The sequence below is a fragment of the Corapipo altera genome, unplaced genomic scaffold, assembly GCF_003945725.1.
Source record: "Corapipo altera isolate COAL_440 unplaced genomic scaffold, ASM394572v1 61003, whole genome shotgun sequence".
NCBI lineage: Eukaryota > Metazoa > Chordata > Aves > Passeriformes > Pipridae > Corapipo > Corapipo altera.
Genome location: NW_020885014.1, coordinates 548,760 through 575,684, shown reverse-complemented (window position 1 = coordinate 575,684; position 26,925 = coordinate 548,760). Strand labels below are relative to the sequence as shown.

The 26,925-nt window shown below is 38.7% G+C and overlaps 1 protein-coding gene across 5 annotated transcripts; it reads right to left on the bottom strand.

Moving 5' to 3' along the window:
* On the bottom strand, window positions 1-26,743 carry PRRC1 (proline rich coiled-coil 1). Of its 5 annotated transcripts, XM_027667598.1 has the most exons (10): window positions 26,603-26,671; window positions 24,882-25,163; window positions 21,121-21,222; window positions 17,470-17,868; window positions 16,097-16,257; window positions 13,595-13,697; window positions 10,710-10,873; window positions 9,241-9,344; window positions 8,270-8,372; window positions 1-5,564 (listed from the first exon to the last, which is right to left on the bottom strand). In XM_027667598.1, the coding sequence occupies exons 3-10, from the start codon at window positions 21,200-21,202 to the stop codon at window positions 5,355-5,357; spliced, it is 1,326 nt and encodes a 441-aa protein (XP_027523399.1). In that variant the 5' UTR covers window positions 21,203-21,222; window positions 24,882-25,163; window positions 26,603-26,671; the 3' UTR covers window positions 1-5,354. The 5 variants fall into 5 exon arrangements, with proteins under 5 accessions (XP_027523399.1, XP_027523397.1, XP_027523400.1 ...); XM_027667596.1 differs by lacking the exon at window positions 24,882-25,163 and having other exon boundaries at window positions 26,603-26,743; XM_027667599.1 differs by lacking the exon at window positions 24,882-25,163 and having other exon boundaries at window positions 26,589-26,693.
* Window positions 26,744-26,925: the final 182 nt, after the last annotated feature.

Here is a 26,925-nt window from a genome sequence, read left to right as displayed (position 1 = left end):
CCTAGTAATAATTTTAATTTATTACATTTATCAGTTTAGGGTTTTGTGTGTCTGGTATTACTGACTTGCAATGTCCAGGAAAATAAGCTCTTCAGATACAAAAGTCTGCATCTACACAGGACAGAGAGAACTTAAAATGTTTTCATTATAATGCTTACGACCTTCTAAGTATTGGGATGTGCTTTTTTGCAAATATTGTGAGAACTACAGACAAAAAGAACTATGTAACAATGTGATTATTGATTACAGTAATTCCCATTATGTTAAAAAGAAAAATTCTCCTGTTCTTTCCCCTGCAGACACAAGTTTGTTGATTTTTAGTTTTAGTACATTTTAACAAAACCCCTAGAATGTGCATTGCATGTGCATAACTGTAGTCACTTATGCCAGAGCAACGTCCCAAGACCAGCACTGATTTTAGGATAACTAGTCTGTTTAGGAATTCTTTATAAATCTGCTGGTTTTTGTTTGATGCCACAGCTATTTCAGAATCCCACTACTGATCAAAATACTATTCCTTACACAAAATGCAACTTCCTGCACTTTTCCAAGAAGTTGCAGAATATTCACCACTTACTTGGAACAGCTGCTCCTACAACTGTAAGAATTAGATCATGAAAACAATCCCTCAGTATATATGCATTCATGTGTGCTTTATTCTAAAAGCAGACAGGACAGCTCTCTGTTTGATACTTGAGGAAAAAATAAATTAGGATGCTTCTCACTGTGGTTAAATACTGTTCGTTTCACAACCTATCCCAAGTTGCTAAATACAGCAATTCAAGTAAGTTTAATTAAGTCTATTATCTCTTATCTACTAATTTTCTCACCAGAAGACATAACAGATTCAATTTTAGCATACAAGCAAGGCAACAGCTATACTTTTTTTTCTGTTTCTGAGCTGAGAAGAAAGAAGTTCCCTTTAGTATCCTGTTAGAGGAGAACTGTGTTTTCTTCCATTGGGAAATTGTCCTATAAAATTCTGAGCAGAATCAACTGAACTGCATAAGCATGAACATACAGATACTCAAACTAAGTCAAGTGAAAGCTTTTAAAACTCAGGGAATTTTTGATGAATTCAAGACTAAACTGAGGGAGGAATTTGACTGAGTGGTTCACTGCATTATTCACAGCGAAGCTACTACATTAGCTTATTTTTCAGTTTGAGCATTTTCAAATACATGCTGATCTGAGCAAGTAGAATAAAAGATGCTTGAAAGTTGTGATCAACAATTTCCAACACTATAATTCTTATTTAAAAAAAAAAAAGAAAAATTACATTCACTCCTGTCATGGAGTATCCTTTAACAAGAAGCGTGTTTTTGTGATTAATATTAAAAAACCACAGGCTTTACACAGAATTCCATGTAACTTTGCATTAAAATAGCCACCAAATCTTGCAAAACCAACCCATCTGCTTTCTCCTCTACTATGAGGTACTTCTCTAATTTACAGAGAAGGCCAGTGCCATATTCACTCACACTCGTAGAATGCAAAGATAGTTGGAAATCACTTGCTCAATACCAAATATTTTGCTTGTAACCTTAGAGCTGCATCTCCTTTGATTCTAGTACATGACAAATCCCTGTGTTAGCTCAGAAGAAGCTGCTGAGTGTTTTGGATCTGTTATTCCTCTGCAAAACTGTGTATTCACAATTTAATTGCCAGGTCATAGTCTGGCTGCTCTACAAAATCAGCTGGCTGGAGTATCTAAAGCTTTGACAGAATTCTGCACAATGAGATGATAAATCAAACCAATTGGCATTTTTTCCTTTTAGAAACTGTAATTCTATACACTATTGCTTTTATGCAACTAGCTTTTCCTGAATTGTGTAACTATGGATGGAACAGAACCATGAAGTCAAAGCCAAACAGTTCAGGGATTCAGGATGACAAAATTTGAGTTTTTGATAAGTTACAGACAGACTTAATTGTTGAAGTTAAAATACACATTGGAAAAATAACCAAGTTTGAAGCTATTTTATTCTGATTTTCAAGTCTATTAACAACTTCTGATGGGATACAGAATGTTCTCATTTACTACTTGTTCCTCTGTCTGTTAACAGTAGGAAATGAAGAACAATGTTTTTTCCTTTTTTTAAATTTGCTTGGTCAAAATCATTAAATGTAATTGTAAACTAGACACACAGAGTTCTGTTTCAGAGTCAACACTGTTCAGGGATAATGTCTTACCTCCATCTGCAAGGTTTACCTCACATTATACTATTATGGGAAAAGAAAACCTGCTTTTACAAATATCCTGAAGAATCTGAATCACAATTGGGCTAAACCTCTCTGCTGCAAGGTATGCATGTATATGTTGGTGGTCTTCTAAAGCTGGCCAAAATAAACAGCAGCAGACAGACCCAAGTTACTCCATATTTCCACCTTATTTCTCAACTACCCTCTACCACTTCCTGCATCCAGGACATTGCATTAAATACAATTAAGCTTCTGTACCTGCTCACTAGACATTCCTATTTCTCTGGTACTCTCCTGATTGCCTTCACATCCGTTCATACTTCATTCTTATTTTTGCCCTCTTCTGCCATTCCTCACTATCTTAACCAAACTGAGATGTCTAAAGAAGAAGACTGGAATTGGAAGATAATTTTAAAAGCTTTCCATTAAAGGAGAATACTCTGCTCATGTACAGAGTACATTGAGGTTGTTCTGGTTGTGGACCAATACGTTCCACTAAACCGTATTTGTTGCTTCATCAGACCCCACATGCCCCATCCCTTCTTCAACAGATGTGCATGGAAAACCTTGAGAGGGGCAGATGGGTGGAAGTCATCAGACTAGTTTCAACAAAATTGTGTGGGGAACTTCATAACCAGGATTTTTCTGACAGAGCCACAATGTTCTGAGTAGTGTTGTGGTGAAAATCTAAGGCCAGGCCCAGAGCAGAAACTTTTCAACTCAGGTTTGCTGCTGTTAAAACAAGCATGGGAGAGCAGTCACAGGTAACTTCAGCTCATAATTAGCATTCAGAGCTAATTCTACAAGACAATCTGCAGGGGCAGAAACCTCCACTGACAGGGCTGTAACACCTTAAGTCACTACAGCTGCTTGCAAAGTCAATCTCTAAGGGCACAGACTAAGAACTGGGATAACGGTACACTTTCTAAACCAAAAAGCTGATTAGAATGTGCAAATGAAGTCCAGGAGAAAAAGTTTCATTTGAGCAAAGCAGTTTCTGCACACTTAAATTTTCAGCTCTTCTCTAACAATAACCCAGTCACAGGCTCCTTAAAAATCCCTACTTGTGACACCATGCCTAAAATTCATATATCAAATCTTGCAGAGAGGGTGTGTCAGTGTGTTGTTCTACAAAGTACTTATACACGTACCTGTATATATATAGTCCTGAAATTATTTTTCAGCCTCAGAAAAAAAAATCCAGTATTCTTCCTATATACAAAACCCTTGTGCTGATATTTCTGAAGGCTCACCCATCTCTCATCAGCCTATACATACCTTCTAAAGTTCAGCCTGAATTTATCACTGCTCTGCTCCTTTCTCACAATAACAATTAAAACCCTGCCATTGTGCAATGCACAGGGGACTTAAAGAACCATTGCCTTAAGTGTACAAAAACCAGCAACAAGTGCAGTTAATGAACCATCTCCAACATTTTGAAGAACCTTAGTTTAAGGACCAGGTAGATCTCTTTTAAAGTAATGCAAACTCAAAAAACTTGGCTGCATCTAAGTGAGACACACCTAAAAAGAGTAGTATATGTAGTATAACAGTAGTATATGTAGTAGCTTTCTTGATCTTTTGTTCATGACACTAATATTTGAACAAACCTACCCCCTCATAAAGTAGCAGAAATGGCTTCTGCAGCTGTATCTACAGTGATGAAGCAGTTGGGAATTGTCTTGTACATGTAATAAAAGTCACATGTCCAAATGTGTCTCTGCTTTTCTAAGTTGATCTCAGTATAAATTTAAAACAGGATATCAATGTCTTACCTGTTGAACTTCCTCTTGTATTATTTTCCACAACACAACCCAGCAGATGGTAAAAAGCTGAAAACATCTACTCAACTACTTTACAGAGTAAACCAATTAAGGTCAAATACTTGGAAATAGATAGATTTCCACCGGGTACAATCATGAGCTGGCTTAAAAGTATATTGTATATAAAAATGGTCTTTGAAAGCATCTAATAAAGGTAAAGGCAGAGCAATTTAAGCTGAAAAACTGCTTAAGGCAAACAAAGAGTATTTGTTTATTCTTTGTTTCTTAAGAAAGTGTTACCAAAATATTTTCTTCACAATTACTTCCATATTTCTAAATACAGATTTTAAGATTGCATGAGCATTGATGGAGGGCCTTTACAGCCATGAAAAACATCAGACACACCAAAAACTGTGAGCTCATGACAGTGAGCTCATGACATCAAGAAAGCATTTAAGACTTCAAAGTGTTTAAGAAACCCAGGCTAGCAAAGCAAGTGATGCACACATCACCATTTTCCATAATCAAATTGCTGACAGCTGTAACTAGATAAATTACGTAATTCCATATAAAATGTGAAGTTTGGAAGCATTGGAGTAAACGATGTTATTGAAACTGCTGAGATGATTTCATGTGGCATATGCGGTACCTGATATAAAACCCACTGAAGCAACTCGAAATTTGTCTGTGTTGTTTCAACTGGCCACGAATTTCATTACTGCTACATAAAAAAGAAAAAAAGATGCAGCATGGAAAATGAGAATTCAGAACTATTTAGCAAAGACTTCAGCTAACAGGGCATGGATTTGTGCTCTTCAGCACCTCACTGTTATGTGCTGTAGAAACTACTTGGCATCACTCCTGAGAACTATATATGGACACCAAACTCATGAGGTCTTAAGTATCCCCTGAATACGTGCCCCAGTATAACATGTAATACAGAAGGTAGTCTCTCTGGATTGAAATGCATATATATTGCATACATGTTATGCTGTCAACATGTTTATATTACTAATATAATAGAAACAGCTAAACAAATATCCCCTTTCAAAAGTATACTAACTAAAGTATCTCAGCAAATGCCTAGTAAGGTGTCAAATCATAGCATGTTACACTTGAAAAATTGTAATGCTACTTGTAGCAGTTATAAATATACGCATTTGTCTCAATTTCCTGCTTTGTGAATCATACTGGAAATCATATAATAGCCAAAAAATGTAATTGCTCACTTCCACTACCAGAAATCACCTTTGCTTCTTAAAAAGTAGAAGCAGTTTAGAGTTAAGATTACAAATCTGTGTTGCATCCACTGCAAATTAAGAGTGTGTAGCCTTCATATCAACTCCAGAACCAAGACCAGTACTTCTTGCTGTGACAGACCAGCCACTCTCACATGGTCGTGGGTGGCAGCTGCTGTTTGTACATCCCTGCCAGGGCCTTGGCCGCGCTGTAGATCATCTGCCGGCGGGACATGCCCGTGAACACCACATGCCAGTCCGTCCTGTTCACGTTCGGAACGCTCTTCTCCAGCACCTCGCCCAAGGTCACCAGCAGGCCTGACCATCTCAGATTGTAGTCCTCAGGTGTAAGACTTTTGGCCTGTGCAACATTGTGAGAAGGGATTACTTAGAGAGACTGAAATTAGTAGTTTTACTTCTATTTTCACCAACTTTCACAAGTGATCATTCTTATATCATGATCATTCTTATATCAACAGACTTACATGGCAAATCAAAGGGTATCAGAATCAGATTTCAGATTGCCGCATAATTTGCCAAGCAAATTATTTGGATTTCTATGTATCATGATGCAAGTAACATCTGAAGAGTATAAACTAAAATACAAAGCTTAAGAGAGTAAAGACATACTGCCATTCTCTTATAAAGTAGCCAATAGATGGAATCAATAACAATACATACCCTCCAAAAGCTTTAAAAACAGTTAAAATGTCCCTCTGAAGCAGGCAAGTAGCCAAATGCAAGGAGAAAGCTGAGCCTGGCAGAAAAGAAGGGCTGAGAGATTTGCATGAGATCACAAAGGGATCTCATGCAAATCTCTCATGATTTAGTGTCATTTCACAGAACTGTAGAATGGTTTGGATTGGAAGAGACCTTAAAGCTCACGTAGTTCCAACTCCCCTGCCATAGGCAGGAACACCTTACACCAGACCAGGTTGCTCCAAGCCCATCCAACCTGGCCCTGAACACTTCCAGGGATGAGGTAGCCACAGCTTCTCTGGACAACCTGTGTCAGGGCCTCATCATCCTCACAGGTAACAATTTCTTCCTACTATCTAAACTAAACATTCTGTCTGTCAGTGTGAAACCACTCCTTCCTGTCCTGTCACCCCAGGCCTTTGTAAATAGTCTCTCTCCATCTTTCTTGTAGCCCCTTCATGTCCTGGAAGGCCACAATTAGGTCACCCCAAAGCTTCTTTTCTCCAGGTTGAACACTCTCAGCTCTCCCAGCCTTTCCTCACAGCAGAGCTGCTCCATCCCTCTCATCATCTTGGTGCCTCCTGTGGACTCGCTCCAGCAGCTCCATGTCCTTGCTGTGCTGGGCCCCCAGGGCTGGAGGCAGCTCTGCAGGTGGGGTCTCATCTGAGGGGGCAGAGGGGCAGAATCCCCCCCTGGCCTGTTGCCCACGCTGTGGGATCAGCCCAGGGCACAGGGGGTTTCTGTGCTGGGCCATGTCCAGCCTCTCCCCCACCAGCACCCCCAAGTCCTTCTCCCCACAGCTGCTTCATCTGCTCATCCCCAGCCTGGATTGATCCTGGAGGTGCCCCAACACAGGTGCAGGACCAGTCCTCGGCCTTGTTAAACCTCAGGAGATTCCCAGGGGCCGCTTCTGGAGCTTGTCCAGGTCCCTCTGGATGGCCCTGTCCTTCAGGTGTGTCACTGCACCCTCAGTTTGGTGTCTCCTGCAAACCTGCTGAGGAAGCTCTCAGTCCCTTCATCCATGTCATTAATGAAGACGTTAAATCACACTGGTACCAATACAGACCCCTGAAGGCACCACTGGTCACTGATGCCCATTAGGACTCTGAGTCACTGACCACGACCCTCTGGATGTGACTGTTCAATCAATTCCTTATCCACTGAACAGTCCATCCATTGAATCTATCTCTAATTTTGAGTGCGGGACTGTGTCAAGAAGTCCAGGTAAATGACATCTGTACCCCTCATTCTGCAATTGGAACCAGAAGGGAAACAGTGGGGGTGTTTCTGCATTTCTCTGGTCTGATGCTCATCACAGGCAACCACCTCCTTCATACAGATTTTTAATTAGTCCATTTTGAGTGCATGTACAGCAAATCAAGAGCATTAGTGTACTGTGCCCTTCCTAAAACTACGGTCTTGCAACTACAACAGCATAGGTTTGTCAGAATATGCAGAATACTTTGGGTTTGAAAGGGACCCTTGAACATTTTTTCCTGTAGCTTCATTTCTTTCTCCACTGTTTTTGAAAAGCATTTTGGAAAACTACAGAGACAGAGCAATATTTCTCGTTTTGCCACTCATCAGCTTTTCAAGGCTGCAAGAACTCAGGAAAATAAGAACCAATCCCACAAATGCTCACTTATTGAAATGGGTACTACTGAAAAAAAAATAGCAGTTACTATTTGTTTTCTCAAAACAACCCCCAGGGATCAAACCCCAAACAGTTTTGGTTTTACATTCTTCATGGAAACATTTATTTAAAACAAATTTTCAGACCAAAGTTAATTAATGTATGACTCATATCTGCTGTCAGGAGACATGCAGTGACTGGAGTAATTCCCAGCCTGTGTCCAATGAAACTTAAACCATCTCATGAAAACCTTCTATTGGGGATATTTAAGAGCTGTACATTATTTTCAGTTAGATGAACCATGATATTTCCTAGATTGAAACCTTCTGATTTCAGATATTTTACATCCTTGTCAGAATAGCACACTCAGAAGAGGACATCAGCCTTGCTGTTTAGGTGGGAGTCTACATGCTCATAGGGAATTGTTGTATTTCCTTTTTGAGGAAGTAATTCTCTCTGGTTGATTTCTTCTTGGTCAGTATTTCTTCCTTTTTAATAGGAAAGTAAAACTAGTGCTCCAAAGTGACACAGAATGACACCTTTGATCAAGAAATGCTTTGCCATAAATGCCTGAAGACTTTTAGGTAATACATTAACGTGATTCAAAAACAGTTTTTATCCTCATTTTATAAATGAAAACATTCAAGTGGAGCAACTGCCAGTAAGAATTGACATCATAAATAAAATTAAAACTTAAATCTTACTGTTAATTGTTAAGAAAACTGAAAACTCACCTGCTGAACATATTGAGAAGGTACTGGTGTTGCCTGGGTAAATGCCTCTAGGTGAATACCATAAACTGGATCCTCGATAATCAGACATCCAATGTCAAACCACCTGCAATGACATGCATATTACTTTATTTCTGAGTACTGAGTATCACGCAACTGAAAACCAACAGATTAGCAGTTAAATTATGACCATTTTACAAAATCTACTTCAAATGCAGTAATAATGTCATAATGAGACTCATCAAAGCGTTCTGGTATTTTTCAAGTAAAGTTTGCATATATCAGTTTTCTCATATATAACATTATAGTGCATGTGTATGTATGTAAAATACATAAATATACATAGAAATATATAAAAAATATGAAACTTACAAATCAAGGACACAAAAAAAGCTGAGGGGTTGGGTGCATGCAGATACATTACTTTGGCCATAGTTATTATGCTATAATTTTCATTCAATCTCTGAAAGAACATTTCTCATTAAAATAACCTTCCCTAACAATTAAAAAATATATGTATTTATCACTCATGTTCTATATTCAGAAGATTTTTTGGCACGTCTAATGCTATAACAACTCCTTAAATGATTTATTCAGAAAAACACTTCTGCCCCTCCTAGAGTATTTTCCAGTATCCCTTCTGATACAATTTCAGAAAAAGAGAAGAGAGGATGCACACAGGAGTGCACAAACCACTAGCCAAATTCCAACTTTCACAGCTCCTTAATTTTTTCAGTTCGATATAACTTCACTGTGTTTTTATACTGTGAATCTGGAAAAACCTCACAATGATTTTTATATATTAAAAGTCTCAAGATGTCTGGACAAAGAGCTGAACATCATCACCAAAATCAAATCTGCCAAAGCAAAACTCAAGACAGACCATCTCCTTTCTTCTGCTCAGAGTGATACTGACACCTCTGAGTCAACAAAGAATATTCCTGACTCTCCAGCAATATATTTGATGTTCTCACTTGTCAGGAAGCAATTCCTCAATGAAGTTTTCCACGGATACAACAGGCTGTTTCTCATGGATGACTCCTGCCCGACGCAAGCTGTCTATCCTTTCCTGTGCTCCCTGAATGGTGACATGAGCTGTTAGACAACACTCTCTTTGAACCACAACACAGTACAATGTTTACAGAATAATCCCAGAAGAACTATGGAACATACTTCTCAAGTTAAACAGAAAATATGAGAGATTTTGAAAATTACTCTTATTTCAATGTTAGGGAAAAAAACCCAACAACCAAACTCATGAAAAGCCATAATGGAATCTCAAACAGTAACAAACACTATAATAAAACTAATTAAATATTTTTAGTTTTTGTTTTCCAAAAAAAAGCCTAGAGCAGCAGGTAAAGAATTCCTAATCTGTAACTGTGCCAAGTTTCACTATTAGTGAAAGCATCAGTACATATTTCCGTTACTCACACTGACAATTTTGCAACTTAAGACTTCTTGGGTTTAGATCCTTTGATCTAAAGGAGTAACTTCGTAAGACCAAGGTAAAGAATCAATTTTGTTGCGGTACATATCCAACTAAAATGTAGGAATCATTCACTTGAAAACTATTATCACTCTGAAGTTGTAATAGAAATATTACTACCATTACACTACAGTAGCTAAATAAGTAAAGGAACATCCACATTATTCTGCTTTACCTCCATATACAATTGTATCAGCTAATACATTACTGTGAGAACAGGCTTTACTCTGCTGCAAACACTGCCACAACAGTCAGGGCAACAAGACTTCCTTTTTCATGAGTTTTTGTTGACATCTAAAAAAAAACGCAGTGCTAAATAGCTGTTTTCAGGATTTTTAGTTATTGGTCAAACCCTTGCTAATCCTTCCTCTGGGGCAGCACAGCAGTCTGCAAGGCTGCACAGTGAATTACTTTTCAAACAGAACATAGATCTGTTTGCAATGATCCCTGACAAGTGTTAATCAAACAATCTTTCATCTACAGAAGTATCAGGGAGGCAATTCAGTCTCAAAGAATCTCTCTTAATTTCTAGTATTCCCAACATGATTTGCTAGTCACAGACTATTCAAAAATGCCTGATGTACTTTCAAACTACAGTAATATCACAAGGTACACAAGATGCGATGGCAATCAATAACGGTGTGTAAGAAAACTGACATAAATAATCTTAACTTGCTGTGAATGTGTTTGCAAAAAAACTCAAAAAAATCTTTCAACAAGCAGCTCTAAACTGGTCTGATGATTCAAATGGGGAAAAAACCCAACCCAAACCAAACCCTCACCTCCCGAAAAACAACAAACCAACTAACCAAACACACCAAAAAAACCCCAAAAACAAAACAAAAGAAAATGTTTACCTATCCCCCAAACTGACTTCCACTTTTTGGAAAATGAGATTCTTCTGGGTGAATCTCTGTGCTGGTGGTACTTGGGTACTGTTACATACCAACTTACCCTTAAACCTGCAGCATAGCCCACAGGTTGGGGTGCAATGTTAGACTGTGCAGCCTCTCCAGTAACAACAGCCATTCCAAAGACTTCTTGAAAGGCATCCCGAATTGCTGCCACTTTTACCTCTTTATTAGAAGTGACCACTATGTCCAGTTCTCCCCCAGTTCCTGTAAAATAATTTTGTAATCTGTAAAATACACATGTGCATGTATTTTTCCTCATTCCCATTATTAGACAGTTCAAATACATTCTCCATCTCAACAGTATTTTTCAGCTGCTCTCCTCTTTCTCATGCACTGTACAATAGTTATTTTATGAAGTAGAAGTAACTTAAGCTAGGAAGTAAAAGTTAGATGAATAGGTAAGTGAAGCATGGATGAAAGAGAGACAATAGGAACTGATGGTTGTTCAGCACCTGAAAGAAACCAGAGCACCTATATAAGATGACAATTTACAGAGATTTAGGAAAACTGACATCCATTTCTAAGGACGTGTTGGTGTTCTGGGAAGCAGTAAGGAATGCTGGTGTCACACACAAAGTCTTCCTTATGAAAGGGATCAAGAACATAAAATCCAGTGAACAGCTGTCAAATTACATAATTTTTTAAAAAAAGGCTCACATTACTTTTTTGTTGCCCTTGGAGTGTAAACTTGTCTTCCTCCCTAATGCTTTATCCTGTTTTTTGATGCTAAATATCTATAGAACCAAAAACTTGCATACAGTTCTGACTGTTTTCCAACGGGGGGCATCTCCCTACAGAAGCAGGAGTTTTCACTAAGCTTTTTTAGAATAAAACAAAGCAATTCATAAATTAAAAGAAATCATAAACTACTGCAAAAGACTGATGAGCTCAATCATACCTCACATCTGTCTATCACAGCAAAAGTTACCCAAGTGATAATGGTAAACCCAAAGCTTAAATTTCAAAGAAAAGAACAATTTACTCTTTTGCTCATATTACACAGCAGATCTCAGTAACAGGAATCATCTTATTTTTATGAAGAATCACCAGAGATATGCCAGAACAGTAGTAAAACATACTATTTGGGGTTTTTGGGGTAATTTTTTAACTTTATTTATCAATTGCTTTACTGAATGGAATTGAACGTACACATCACTGAACTTTGGGCAATTGTTTTACACACTGGTTAACTACTGGATTAAAAAATAATTAAGAGTATATTTTTTCATGGATTCCTTCTGGATATAAATGAATTTAATATAATTAAACAAGTGCTTAAAATTGACTGCAGGTATTTACTGAAGTTAGCCTTGTTTGAGCACCCAGGAACAGAAATACTGTTAAAGAGCTTCTAATGAAGCTAAAAACTAATCCATAACAGATCTAGTAAATTACTGCATAACAACACTAAGAACAGTAACTGTGCCCCATGTTTAGATAGAGAATACAGAATATGTTCTTTTGTATTAAGGATCATCAAACAGCAAAAGCATATCTTTGTTCATACAGATACTACTACAAAAGAGAAAAAAGGATATTACATGCATTAAATGTAAACATTTGTGATAACTTCTGCCACACATTAGGACAATATGGAAATACTAAAATCTAAAATATAAGAACTAGGTATACCCTGGTAAAATCAGAGACAGAATTGTCACATTAAGTTAAGCTCTGACACTTGACTGTGAAATTTCATTGTGTATTATAAACTGAAATAACATTTAAACACTCAATTTAAGATTCCCTGACACCTTTTGTTACAAAAGCATTGATGTTTATGCTTACAGGGTGACCATTTCCTAGGCAGACAGAAATTGCCTATTCCAGGTGCATGACTCAGATGACATCTTCACAATGTGCCAATGAAAACAGTTCAGCTCTTTTCAAGAAAGAGACTACAGAAATACTATTTGCTTAGATGAAAAAAAAATAATTTCAACCAACTCATCCAGAAGCTTTGGTAATTTCAGGTTTTGGCATGAGGAAGATCACATTTCTTGGGCACTGCAGTAATGGAGAGAGAGCAGAGAGAGAAGTGGGGCCATTTGTTGTTGGGCACATAGTTTTTGTTGATGCCAGAATACATTTTTACAAGGAAGTACATATTGCCCTATTTCCACAACTGCAACTACAAAAACAATGCAGCAGATAAATGTCCAAGTTGTCCAAGATGTATACAGATGCTTTTCCTTCCAACAGGACTTTAGAGAACTTTGAGATAAATACTGAATTAGCTTACTAGACCTGAATCTTACAAGCAAAGCATTTTATTAGAAATAATTCATCCTCTAAATAAAAGTTGATCTGTCAATACATACTGTGTCAAACTACACAGGATACTGACATATTACAAAGGGACAGTCATGACTGCAACAAAAAGCTTAAATACAGTTTGCCAAACTGTATATAATCAACATTTACTGTAGCTTTGCACTGCAGCAATGTAGTTACTGGGTCACAGAACAGGTCCAGCTGAAAAAAAAATCTCAGAAAAACAAAATTAAAAAAAAAAAAAATTCATTTTAATGGTTTCTTCTCAGTCTTGGCAGCTTCCTGACCAGCTTCATTTATATGCAGACCAAGGGCAGTACTGGCACACCTAAGGAGGAGGACTGCTTATCACACTGCTAGAAGGAAAAAAAAGCCAGGCCAAAAAAACAAAATCACACCATCACCCTGTACAAATGATGCATTTTGCTTCCCCATTTCAAAAAAGTAGGAATCTCAGGTCAGCTTGTATGTGACATGCAATGGAATCCAGTAAAATAAAAAAACGATGAATACCACAGTGCTTATCCTTCCTGTTAATTCTCAAGACGTAATTGAAATACTTTTACATTTCAAGTATAAAAGTAGTATGCTATTATATTGACTTCTCTGGCATTTATATGCAACATCCAATGGTTTGTCATAAACACTTACTGATATAGGGAACCATGCCAGGATCCAGTGTTGTGATCATGGTCTCCACTGAATGTTTGGTTTTATCAAGAACAGACTTCACCATGGGATTCTCAGTTACACTCTAAATTTAAGCAAATACATTTTCATATTATCTTCTGTTTTCTTTCCCTCCCTTCAAGAAATTCAAAACGTTACAGTTAAAAAGAAACAAAAAATACTAAGCTGCTTTGTGTGTTTCTAACCATTACACTTTTTAATGGCTTATTGTATGTCACAACTCAGCACAAACACTACATAATATGACTATCACAGCTTTTCAGATACACCAGGAAGTTTAAATATTACCTTCTGCATTACTGCAGAAACAGCCCCACTATGTTGCAAAGCCAAGCAGTGCTTCTCCAATTAGCAGCCTGGCTGCCTAACTAACACAAAGTCTTTATAGAGATGGTTCCTGAGCAGCTTCTACCTATGGAAGATGCCTTTAATGTGTTCATCTGCCAAGCACAAACAGGGAGAAATAATCCACACTTTTATACCAATGTAAAACATGAATTTACCACCATGTTGTGAACTACAATGCAGTTAAACTTGAAATTCCTATCAGCCAATTCTATGGCAACATAAACCCAGATTGCTCAAATGGAGGATCTTCCATGTAAGCAGCGCACAAAATAAAAGTTGAAAATTCAGGTCCTGGGTGCCTTCATTGCTCAAACAGTCAAACCTGCAAGGTGTCAGGTGCAATGACTGCAATAGTATGCAACTTTGCCTCTGATACATTAGGTAGAAATTAATCTTGGAACTGACACAATCTCGTTTGATTCTAGATCATTAACTTGTCAATTTTAGATTATTGTCATAGTTTGGGGTATTATCTAGCTTGAAGGAAAACTGGAAGAACAGTGTATGATTTCTTAAGAATACCAAGGGAAAAAGGGTATTTCAAACTATTTCAAGAACAGAATTAAAGATAACTGCTGCGACTATTGTCTAAGCTCTTCAGCAGGGAATTCCAGATGCATTTCTGTAATAACTACCAGTTTAAGTTCCATATTCTGTCTGATCTTTAAAAAACACAGACTGAGGTGTGCTTACATACATCAAGAACTTGGTGCTTTCAGTGTAGTTAATTCTTCATTCTTTCCTCATTCACCTGGGAAATTCTCAAGAAGAGGTCACTGAACACGCAAAGCACATGGAACGCTTCATACTTCAACCACAATCTGGGCTTCATTATTGAAGTCAATAATACTGACCTTCTCCATAAATACAAACAGGACACCTTCTGGATCCTAGTACCAACACTAGATAACACCAATGTGGAAGAGATTGGTTTTCCAACTGATTTGCAATTGAAAGCTCTGGTACTCTAAAAAGGGCTACAGAATCGTGTCACAAGTAAAATATTCCCTTCTGGAAAACTGCAAATATTAAAATGAATGTAATGACTGAAAGGAGGACATTGATATTTAAAGGATGAAAGAAGATGTGCTTTTATGATCATAAGAAGACATCTCTCCTTGAAAAAAAAGGGCAGCATAACAACTCTGCTCTTGCTGTACTGATGGAGAATTAATCTTGCTCTTCAAGACTGTATCACTGTGTAATTCCACAGTAGGGGAGGGCTCAGTTTGCCATGTCACACACGACTTTTCCTCCCAGCTTTTCATGTTCAAAAGGGCTTGAAACTCCCTTGAAAACTCTGCAACCCTGCTGGAACATTAAACTTGATTCTTTCATGTTTAGTATGAGACAGTACAGAAAATGGTGTTGCTCTTGAGGATAGTTTTTTTCCCCACAATCTTCATGATGCTACTTATATGTAGCATCCGTTACAGCTCCAAACAGGTTACAGGGTAATGATATTCTACTAGTTGATGTCGCTGCTTATTTCATCTGTCTGATTAGATTGTGCCACAAGGAGAATCTGTTCTGCACTATATATTCCATGCCTTCTAGCAGAATAATCTTACGAAGTATCTTAGACACTTCTTTGTGTTTAAGAAAATATGCAGTTTGTCTTTCTTTGAAAAAAGGCCTGTTACAGAATATCTTATTTGTTACAGAACAAGAATGGTTTGCATCCCATAGAAATCAAACTCAGTTAATCAGGAAATTATAAACGTGATATGCAAAGTGTTCAGGTGAGGTAACCAGACCATCTTCTTCTGCATTCAGTCACTGTGAAGTAAAAGTTACTTTTCAGGTCTTTCAGAGGTTCTAAAACGTCATCTGACTTAAGAACATGTGACAGAACCTGACAGATATGTTCCTATCACAGGACTAAAATTAACCTAGAACACCTGCATTTGTCTAATCCCTTCTCTTCTATATAGAGGAAGAGTAAAAGCATAGTTTCAGCAAACACCACTATTAAAAACAGCCACCTTGCACCTTTCCACCACCTGGAAAATAAACAGGATTTGTAGCAACGAGTATTTAAAAAATAAGATACATCTTATTATAGTCAGTAAAAAATGGCAATTCCTCATGAAGGTAACAGACAAACTCCCACACCTTTATAAACCCCCACAGCCCTCCAGCAGATGCTTCACCAAGGGCGGTAGGTACTCCGGGGTCTTCATGCTCCTCAGGAAAAGTGATTGCAGAGCCAACCTCAGGAGACAAAGATGATGAGAAAGTTGCTTGTTGAGTGATGGGATCAGCCAAAACACTTCCTAAGAGGGACAAATAAAATACAAGTGTTCACTTATTTTACTGCGGTTAATTTGTTATATTGTAGCAACGTGCAATTGTTTGACAGGAAAACTGCAGGAAGAAGAGAAGAATACTGGGCTGATTCACTTCACTTCTTGAAGGTCCCAGAACAATTCTGCTTGTTAAAAATTACTTCAACAATATCTTCTAAAAGAACTGAGACTGCTGTACATTATGTACAAAGTTAAACAATGATTTTTTTTTCTTATCATGTTAATTTAAAAGTTGTTCTTTTCATCATTTTCAAATTTTCAAAATAAACCCTCCCTAGAGCAAAGAGAGCAATAAGTGTTACTCTCTAAACAAAGAGATAGGAATATTCTCATACAATAAGAGAAGTAGGAAATTTTCTAACACCGGGTGGTGGAAATTAGTACCAGTAGAAAAAGGAGAAAGGTTTACATATTTCAAAGGAAAACAAAAGAAACTAAAGAGTAGAAAAATAAAGCATGAGCCTATGCCCAGTTTCAACTGATTTTCCAACCTAGCCTTAATCAAGAGTTATTTTTATTTTACACTGCACAACTGATAGCTCTTTTTAGACATTTTCCTAATACAGACTACTTAAAAGAGGTATCACCAATAACAGTAAAAGCCTGGCCCAAAAGCAGTTGAGAGTCAAGTTTCCATTCCACTCCACTAGCTCAAAATGACATCAGTTCAGTAACAATAGCAACTGTTTTCATGGAAGGTATGTGTTTTCAGCTGTCCTAATGCAATTTAGTGACTGGAAACAATAAAAAAGACTGCTGACATGCGATGGACAGCTTGTTGTAGATAGATTTTGAGAACAAAACCCTGAAAATTATGAAACTACAGCCTGAGACCTACCATTCTGAGGAAATAAAATAGGTGAAGGTGGCTCTCTGAGTTAGACAAAAGCTATGTATGTATGTTCAGCAAGGCTTTCCTGTGCAAGTTAATAAAAAATAAAGTTTCTAAAGATTTTTCTGTGAACCTGAACACTACCAGAACACCACTAAAATGGACTCGCTTTCCTGGACCATGACTGTATTTTAAAGGCTATTATCCCTTCTCCTGAGTGCAACTATGCTAATTAAGTGTACCTATAATTATAAAGAAGCTGAAGTAGCAGAGTGCTGTAAAAAAAGCCACCCAGGAGACCACTCATCCTGTCTCACAAACAGGAAATCATATAAACAGAGAGTTACCTGTGACTGGAGTTGCAGAAAATGAAGGCATGAGTGGGCTCTGCGGTGCTCGACCAGCATGACCCCTCGTGATATCATAGGCTGAGGACATGGAAAAACCTGAAGTGGGGGGACCAGTGGGAGGTGCAGGAAGACCAGGGCTAGCAGTAACCGTGAATGCAGGAGAAGCAGAGAAAATGGGGGTACTAAAGGCTAAAGGGGAAGCAAGAGGTAGGGTAAGACTTTGAGATGGTGCAAGAGAAGAAATCGTTGCAAAAGGCACAGGTGGGAGAGAAGCCGAAGTCATCAGAGGAGGAGGAGACGGAGGAGGAGGACGAATTGGAGACAATCCAGCTGGCAAGGATCGTGAATATGCAGGAGGAGAGGACACGCTTTTTGTAGAAAGGGGACTGGACAAAGCTGGGGAAAAAAGAGAAAAAAAATAATTTTAGAAATGCTAAGCCTTCAGTTACTTCACAAGTAAATTTTGACCTGGTCTGTTTTTCTTCCCCCTTCAAAGCTAATTTTAGTCTAGCTTGACTTTTCACACACCACCAATTGCCCTCAACCTTTGCTGACAGAATATTTGTAAGACACATATCTTTTTCTTGCGTGACCCTATTTGTCACAAGCTTAAAAAGATAAGTCAACTTTTGACTATTGAACTTAGAGTAGCTGAAATCTGCCCCAATTTTCTAGCTATTACTGTTTTTTCTGAGTGACTGCTTAATCAACAATGCAGGACACTCTCATCTTCAAGAATAAACTAAGGTAGAAAACCAGAAATTACCATTTTTGATAGCAGTAAGGTGTTGGATCAGCTTAAGCAGCTTACTGGCCTCAGCTTAAACATCAATCACAATCAGCAAATCACTGTGGTTTCCAAACTTTACCACAAACACCTATCAGTAAAAAAATTTTGAGCACTTCCCCATGTAAATTTATTTATTTATAAATTATTTACATGTATCACTGCACTAGTATGTTATATATGTGTGTTACAAAACATACACAATAAAAATGTAAAAAGGATGAGATAAAGATGAATGAAAAAATTTTAACAGTACAAAAACTCTTCTGCTTCCACTCAAAATTCTTTTATTAATATACTTTCAATATAATAATAAATTAGTAATTATTAATGTGCTATATAATAAAATTATTGATAGCAGCTTTTTAGTGTGAGCAGTGCCACTGAAGAAACCTCAATAATTTTTACATCTTGATTTATCACCTCATGATGCAGCAATTTGAAGGTCTGGTTCTGTGTTCAGACTATTTTGATACTTGGCTTTAAGGGCCACCATAGCTGGAAAAGATGCCTCAAATTGATCAAAATGGAAGAAGTGCATCATTGGCTGTGTTTGCTATATCTTACTATTTCATTTTCCACTCCCACCTATCAATCATGCACAGGTTTTCCTTGAAATGCAGGCAGAAAAACTTTCATCTTCCCTGATGTCAATTCTTTGCAAAATGAACATGCTGCATTTTCATATTTTTAACAAGTGGGTTCAAATTCCACTGAAACTGTTTGGAAGAGGTTCACACAGGTCAGGAAATTCTCATTCCAAGTTTAAGTGTACGGATCTGACAGTTTTTATGGAACATTTGCACTGGTTTTGGCAACAGGAATGTATAATGATGCAAACATTTCCAAATATCAGTTTTCAAAGTGCTTTCTCAAAAGCATGACTTTCTTACAAAAGTAGCTCCTGTAGCACTCCTTGTTAAAATGTCACCTTTACCTTGAAAGGAAAAATTATGAGTGCTGGGTAATCAGGCATTGGAATGGGCTGCCCAGGGAAGTGGTGGATTCTCCGTCCCTGGAGGTTTTTAAGATGAGGCTGGACGTGGTACTTAGTGCCATGGTCTAGCAACTGTGGTGGTAGTGGATCAAGGGTTGGACTTGATGATCTCAGAGGTCCTTTCCAACCCGTCTGATTCTATGATTTTTTTTTTAAAATATCTGCTAGGCAGCACACTGCTGAAAGCCCCTTGTCATCACAGAAAGCATCAGCAAATCTGGGACACTCTTCTTTTTGTAAAAAAAAAAAAAGTTCATGTCAACATTGAGTTCAACAACTCTTCTACAACACCTTGCCAATGGTGACCAGCAAATTGTGCAATACGAAAGAAGTATTTCACAGTCTCCCCCCATCTCATTACAAAACACTGTAAAAAAATCTACTACTTAAAGGCCATTTCTATAAAATTAACAACATTGGTGACATCCTGTAACACTTTGTGCACTTCTGGCTCCAGTTTCTTTGCTGCAGTGGCTTCCCTAGGAATGGAGGTAGTGAATATGTTTCATGTGTGATGGTATCTCTGCAACCTTATTCCAGAACCCATTTTTATCCTAGTTAAAAGCAACTTCTCCATCAGAGGTTACAATTCCACAGTTTTAATAAAAACATTGTTTTTATTATCGCAGTCCTACTGTTGAGGGCAGATTTTCTCAGCGTATTCCTCCTATAGTGTTTGACAATACATTATTTGTATATTTGGAAACAGAACTGAGACACACTAGGAACATCCGGACATCCATGAAACTGTACAGCAAGCCCCCAACGTAATTTGTTCTATACTTGTTCCTTTAAGTCTTCACCAATGTTTTCTACGCATCTTCCAAAAGTGTTTGCTGACAAATCTATTTTAGTCTCCTATAGAGACAGTCTAAGAGAGTTGTAGACGTTCAGCCTGGAAAAGAGAAGGCTCTGGGGAGACTTTATAGGAGCCTTTCAGTACTTGAGGGAGGGCTTCTACGAAAGAGGGAGAGTGACTTTTTACATGGGCAGACAGTGATAGAAAAAGAGGGAACAGTTCTAGTGTTTCCTTCTCATGCCCCAGTGAATTGCCTTGCACACTCCCTGGGATCCACTGCACCAGTCTGACTCAACAATACCAAATGTGCCAAAAAATTAAGTATCTGGTATTCAAATATGGTGTTCAGAATCTTGCAAGAACAGACAAAATGCTTTGACTACTAGCCACAATAAGGGAGACTTTATAGCACCTTCCAGAATCTAAAGGAGACTGGAGAAGGACTTTTGACATGGGCATGTAGGGATAGGGCCAAGACTATAAACTGAATGACGGCAGGTTTAGATCAGATATTAGGAAGAGATTCTTCTCTGTGAGGGTGGTGAGGCCCTGGCACAGGTTGCCCAGAGAAGCTGTGGCTGCCCCATCCCTGGAAGTGTTCAAGGCCAGGTTGGACGGGGCTTGGAGCAACCTAGTCTGGTGGAAAGTGTCCTTACCCATTCCAAGATGACCTTTAAGGTCCTTCCTAATTCAAACCAGTCTAGGAGTCTATGAATACTAAAATCCAAGGTTTACCACCATCCTCTACAGGACTGTAAATCTGTTTTGTTTTTAATTCCCTACTATGCTTCTCATCTAACTGCGCACTGTAGTGGAAGGTATTATTTCCCTGGCCCTGCATCCTTGAAAAAACACAAGTGACTTCATAAAATAGTTTCAAGAATTAGAAAATGTTTAAAACATTCTCTGCGTCAGATATATGTAAGAGAAGGAGCACACTTCCATGATTAAAAAACAATTTAAATTCTTCCAAGTAGCCCGGAGAAGAGAACTGTAATTATGCTAATTGCAATGTTTTTGGATTAATTGTAGTGCTTCAAAAGACATGAATAAATGTTTCTGTACCTAATGAGACAGGTGCTGCAGCAGCAGCAGGCTCTGCTGAGCTTGGTGGGGGCGTGCCAGGTGGAGTTGTCTCTTCCATCATTTTCCTTCAGCTACACAAAGCTGTGAGGGAAAAAACAAAAGTATCTTAAGAAACAAGGGGAAAAATTTTAAATTAGAATGCAAAGGCCACAACACAGTTATTTACATCCATGAACTAAGCAAGTAGCTCAAATACTAACTCTGGAAAAAAAATTGACTTATCTCAAGGACACAATTATCCATTGTGTCTTGTTTCTCCTGTATCTTCCCTTTATTTTTAGGACTGTGATAATACCTCAAACGCCAGGCCTCTTTCTAAAAACCTTACTGTGCATGCCCAGCTACTGCTTTCAACTTAAAAGTGTAAAAACACAAAAGTAATTACATATCATAAAACCCATATCCCAAGAAAAACTTAACTATGGGGTAGTATTTTGTTGCATTGTTGAGCTGTAGTAACCCAAACTAGGACCTTTTACTTCCAGCATGAATAAAATTACAGTGAAATTAATTTATACTGGACAAGCTTTCCAGTACAGACTATTCCTGTAAAATCCAAATACCACACTTCCCTGGTGATGTTATTAGAAGTGAAAGTTAATTGAAAGCTTTGGGTTTTATTGTGAAGGCCAGTTTACATTGGAAGTACCTTTCAACACACCTGGGTAAACCTTTAGAATACATTATTTCTAGAAAAGTAGAGCTATATGCCTTATTTAACAATCCTAAATTAAAGTACAAGGCCTCAGAAGAAAAGGAGAGATGCAAAATTAAGTTTTTCATGAACACCAGGTGATTTTTGTTCTTCAGTGCAGAGGCAGCTTACCAAAAACCCTGCTTTCTCACCAGTCTGGTAAACTAGACAGTGATGATTTGCACCACTCCCTAAGGCAGCAGTTCCTTAAGGATGTTTTAATGAAATAAAAGTCCTATATAAAGGAATTATATATATGAAAAATAGACAGGCTTAAAACATTTTCCACCACATCCATTAAATCAGAACTCCATTTACAAAAATACAGTGGTTTTCCTCTCTTAAAAAAAAAAAAACCAAACAAAAAACAAAAAGTCCCTCAATACCTCACTGTTGTTTTAAATGTATATACAACTCCTAATCTAATACGGAGGAAAAGTTACTGTTATTACCATATTGAGAAATCCAGAAAGGAGGATGTCAATGTCAGTCTTGACAGGTGCACAAAGAGTTTAAAAAACAAATAAAAGCATCAAAATCACACAGGAGAAACTACAGCCCCTCTGATAAACTAGTGTAATTTGCATTAAGTGATTTAAGATTAAAAGCTTGAGACCAGCCTCAGAAAGAAAGTAAACATGGCTTATGTGCAGCATTCCAAGAAGACTCTTATGACAGATGGATTTTAGGTTGTGAGGATCTCTAATTCATTTAACATCTTTTTTTCAGATGGGATGAAAGGGTCAATAATTGTTTGGTGGGGAACAGACTGTCCTTGCAGAACGAGTAAATCTCACCACCCCTTAAAAAGGAATAGCAGAGTCTTTCATCAAACTTCACCAAGCGGAAGAACTTGAAGTATCAAGATTCTTTATTTTAAACAATCTACAGAAGTTTACATTCCTGCACACAGAGGTATTTTTGAAGTCATTCTTCTTCCAATTAGACACTGCGAAGCAAGGAAGAATTATCCACGGTGCAATTAAAAGAATCACTGACCAAAACCTAGGAATGTTTTATCAAGGCTCTTTTAATCTGCTGCTTGATTACACCTAATTCCATGATTAAAAACTGCTGGGGGATGCTTCCCACTTAAAATAAATTCTGCAGAATGACTGAAAAAGTTGCACAGATCAAAGTTGCACAGATCAGCTCTGTGCAACGATGTTGTAAAGCTTCAGAAAGTTATTACACTGGTTGGGCAGGGGTGAGAGAGAAGGGGTAACCCACGAGAAGTCGGCTGAGTCACATCCGAAAAATCAGGAATTAGCAGAGAGGTAAACTACTCTGTAGTTCCTTTTCACAATCAGCTTAGCAATGAGAAAGGTGAAGAACAGAATCAGTAATCCCAAATGTGCAGAAATCATATCAGTTGCTAAAATACAATTAAAAAATGACATGGAACTGACTTAAATTAAGCCTTGACTAATAAGAAGCCTGCACAAATAACAGCTTTCTGTATAGTGATTTCTCAACTTAAGTCAGTTGTAGTCTGCATGTGCTGCATGAAAAAAGGTAAATAATTAAAAAAAAAAGACAAGACAAGACATGGGAATATGTAAATTCAAAGAAGAAAACAGGTGTAACTGTAACTGTCTTTTAGTGATTTAGGGAAAAAACCAGAAGTAATAGTAATAATTCTTCATAACCCAAGCCATAAACACATGATTTTCAACAAGTAGGACCTGAAAACAGGAAAAGTCACCCTAACTTCTGAAGGAAGTGACTTTTGTGCCTCCTTGCAAACCTACAAAGGAGAAATCCTGAGACAGGCACAGTGAAGCACACGGAATTAGGTGAAAATAACATCAGTACTGCCATCTAGTGATTTGTGATGACAAATTGATTTCACAAATTTAACCATCTCATCATGTTTTGGTAGGAGAAAATCTTATGTTATGCTTACATGGCAGTAAAAAAGAAGGGATATGGAAAAGAGGAATACAGAAAACCCATATTCCCTGTCATCCTTAAAATAACCCCTTTAAGAAGTAGAAGCACGAATTTTGTTAGGCTTTCATCAATTATTTGGTTAAAAAAGTAACTTTTCAGTACTAATGAAAAACACTATAGAGATGATATTAAACTCCCACATAACACAAAGAAAATAAACCCAACTCTCTATCACTAGTTGACTGGTAACTACTTTTACTGATTTTCACCAGTTGAACCTCATGCATTAACCTAAAACCACATTTCAGCCATTAATCTAACTCCAAAATGCAAGGTGTTTGTGTACTCAACAGAAAATGAGAGTAAAGTTCTGACTGAAAATCTTGACAGGGCTCGTGTTAAAAAAGCAGGAATGAAATAATTTGATTTAGAAACTAAAAGGCTTAACTGGCAAATTATTAATCTTTTCACTTTAGTTTAATAGGAAGTAATTACATTTGTGCTAATATTTTGCAATAATCTTAATGACATAACCACTTCAAAAGAATTCTTCAGGTTATTACTCTAAAATACAGAAATTCACAGCTAATGATAAGATTACTTACAAACGGAGATTAGCAAATTTCACATGGATAAAAACACAGTATCTAGAAATCAACCATACTTGATAATTTATAATGAGGTTGTATTTTCATTCATCTTTAATTAACCCTTTTCTCTATTTCAGTAAGTGCTTCTGCTAATAAAAACTCCTCACAAAACAACAGAAGAAACATCTTCAGCTGTCAGAGATGGAGTGAAGCTGACATCAAACAAAACGACAACTCTCTTTTAAAAAATCAAACCAAAACAGAGCTGGATTGCATGTTAAATTTCATCTGCAAAATCCCTCAGGTTGTTTTTTCTGCTTTAGAAAGGGTGAGCACAAAGTCAGGGACAAACTTTCAGCATCTGATCTGCAGAACACAGATGAACCCTGAGGGCACACAAAGTCTCACCAAAGCCAAAGGAAGGACAGAGAGGAATCATCCGTTTAATCACCTTGTGTTACAATGACTTGTTCCAAAGTCCAAAGCCTTAAACAGAGGGGAAAAAACCAAACCAACAAAACAAATTTAAAAAACCCCAACAAAATCCCCAGAACTCTCTATACCTGTTGTATATTTTCTGAGTATTTGCATTCTTACTGATGTCACAATGCACCTGTGTGTGAGTTCATCCCTTGGCTTGAAATTAAGCTGGTCTCAGCAGTGCTACGTAACATAAATTTTCCTGATTAATGCTTTAGAGCAGAGAACTGAAGCTAAGTCAACTTTTCTCCAGCTGATAACGAAGCTGATTGCAGCAGGTAAACACTGCTGTGCACTCTTTATTTTGGGGCTGTAAATTGAGCTTCGTCCAAGTAAACACTGGCACTTCACAGCTTTGACATGAGCTAGAAAATCACAAGAAAAAATATTGTGGAATTTATTGAGTATATATTGTTTGGCAACACAGTTCAAAGCAGAATGTGATGTATTTATCAGCAGATAGTGAAAAATATTCAAACTGAAAGAAAGTTGGTTTACATCAGATATTAGGGGAAAGAAAGTTCTTCCCTGTGAGGGTGGTGAGGCCCTGGAACAGGTTGCCCAGAGAAGCTGTGGCTGCCCCATCCCTGGAAGTGTACAAGGCCTGGCTGGGGCAACCTCAGATAGTGGAAGGTGTCCCTGTCCATGGCAGGGGGTGGGACTGGATGGTCATTAAGGTCCCTTCCAATCCAAACCATCCTATGATTCTACATTCATAGCATGATGTTAATCACAACACTTTCATTTCCTTTTCACCTTAAAAAACCCAAAAACAAATGCAAAGAAGTCTGTTCACCAGCCAGAACCCAGTGTGCCTGACTTAACACAGACCAAGACCACTGGAAACACCTGGTGTGACAGTAAGGATTAGCCTTGCTTTGTGACTCTAGAAGGCCTAAAAGCTTCCTAACCTTATCAGAATTATTGGAATTAGAATTATTTTTTTTTCACACATTCTCTGTGCCACTGCCAACCCTCAGGGTTTGCCCCAGACCACCCCCCTCCATTACCAAATATTTAAGCATCAAAAAGCTCACAGACCACTGATGAGCACAGTGGGAGAACCACTGATCTACACATACAACTACATAACACCATCAAATAATGCCATCAAAGGAATTGCCACCTGTACATCCCAACAGTCTGCACCAATCACACACACACCGCTATCACATTCGGGACATGGATATCATGGGACGGGATGCAACGGCTCCACCACTTTCAGAAGTGTTTCCCCCCCAAAAAAATAATGTGGGGGTTTTTTTAATCTGACAATAAAAACAATCATAAAAAGGGGCAAATAATACCTCCAGCGACACTGAAAGAAGTAATAAACCTTCTGAAGCGCTGCTTCTATACGACATTAAGAGATTCCCAAGGGCGAGGATTCCCACTGCCAGTCAAGCAAATTTGGGATGAAACCACAGGGGGCTTAGCAGGACCAACGCTCCCATTCCTCGCTGAAAGCAGAGCCCTGAGGTCCCACACACCCCTAGAGCCCGGAGGAAGCTCGGTGGGAGGCAGGGGCAGGTCAACAAACGGGACCCAGCGAGGCACCGGGACAATCCCGCCGGGAACTCTGCCTGACCCTCACCTCTCCTCGGAGCACGGCGGTGTCCGCAGGGGGAGCGCAGGAGCCGCTGGAAGGGCGAGCCAGGACAGGACACGAAGAAGGAGCCCCACACACGCCGCACCTCCCGCAGCCGGCGCGGACCTCCGCACCGCCTGGCCCAGCCCTCTGCTCGCTCCTCCCCGCCGGCAGCCCCTCCCGCCGCCGCAAACGCCCTCACCGAGTCTTAATCACCCCTGTTCCGGCCCGTCCCTTCGCGGCCTTTCCCGTCCCGGGGATGAAGGAATGTCCCCGGCAGCGCCGGGGACTACAGCTCCCAGCAGGCCCCGCGCCGCCTAGCCCCGCCCCGCCCTGCCACGTCTGCAGCGGCCCCGCAGCGCCGACGGCTCCATCGGCCCCACGCGGGGGAGTTCGCTCCTCCCCTCCCGCGCCCACTGCGTGGTTCGCTCCTCACGCATCAAATGGCGGCGCGGGCGGGACGCGGTTAGTGCCACGTTGGCGGTGAGGAGGAGGGGCGGGCGGGGAGAGGAAGTTACACGGTGCAGTTAAACCTCGCA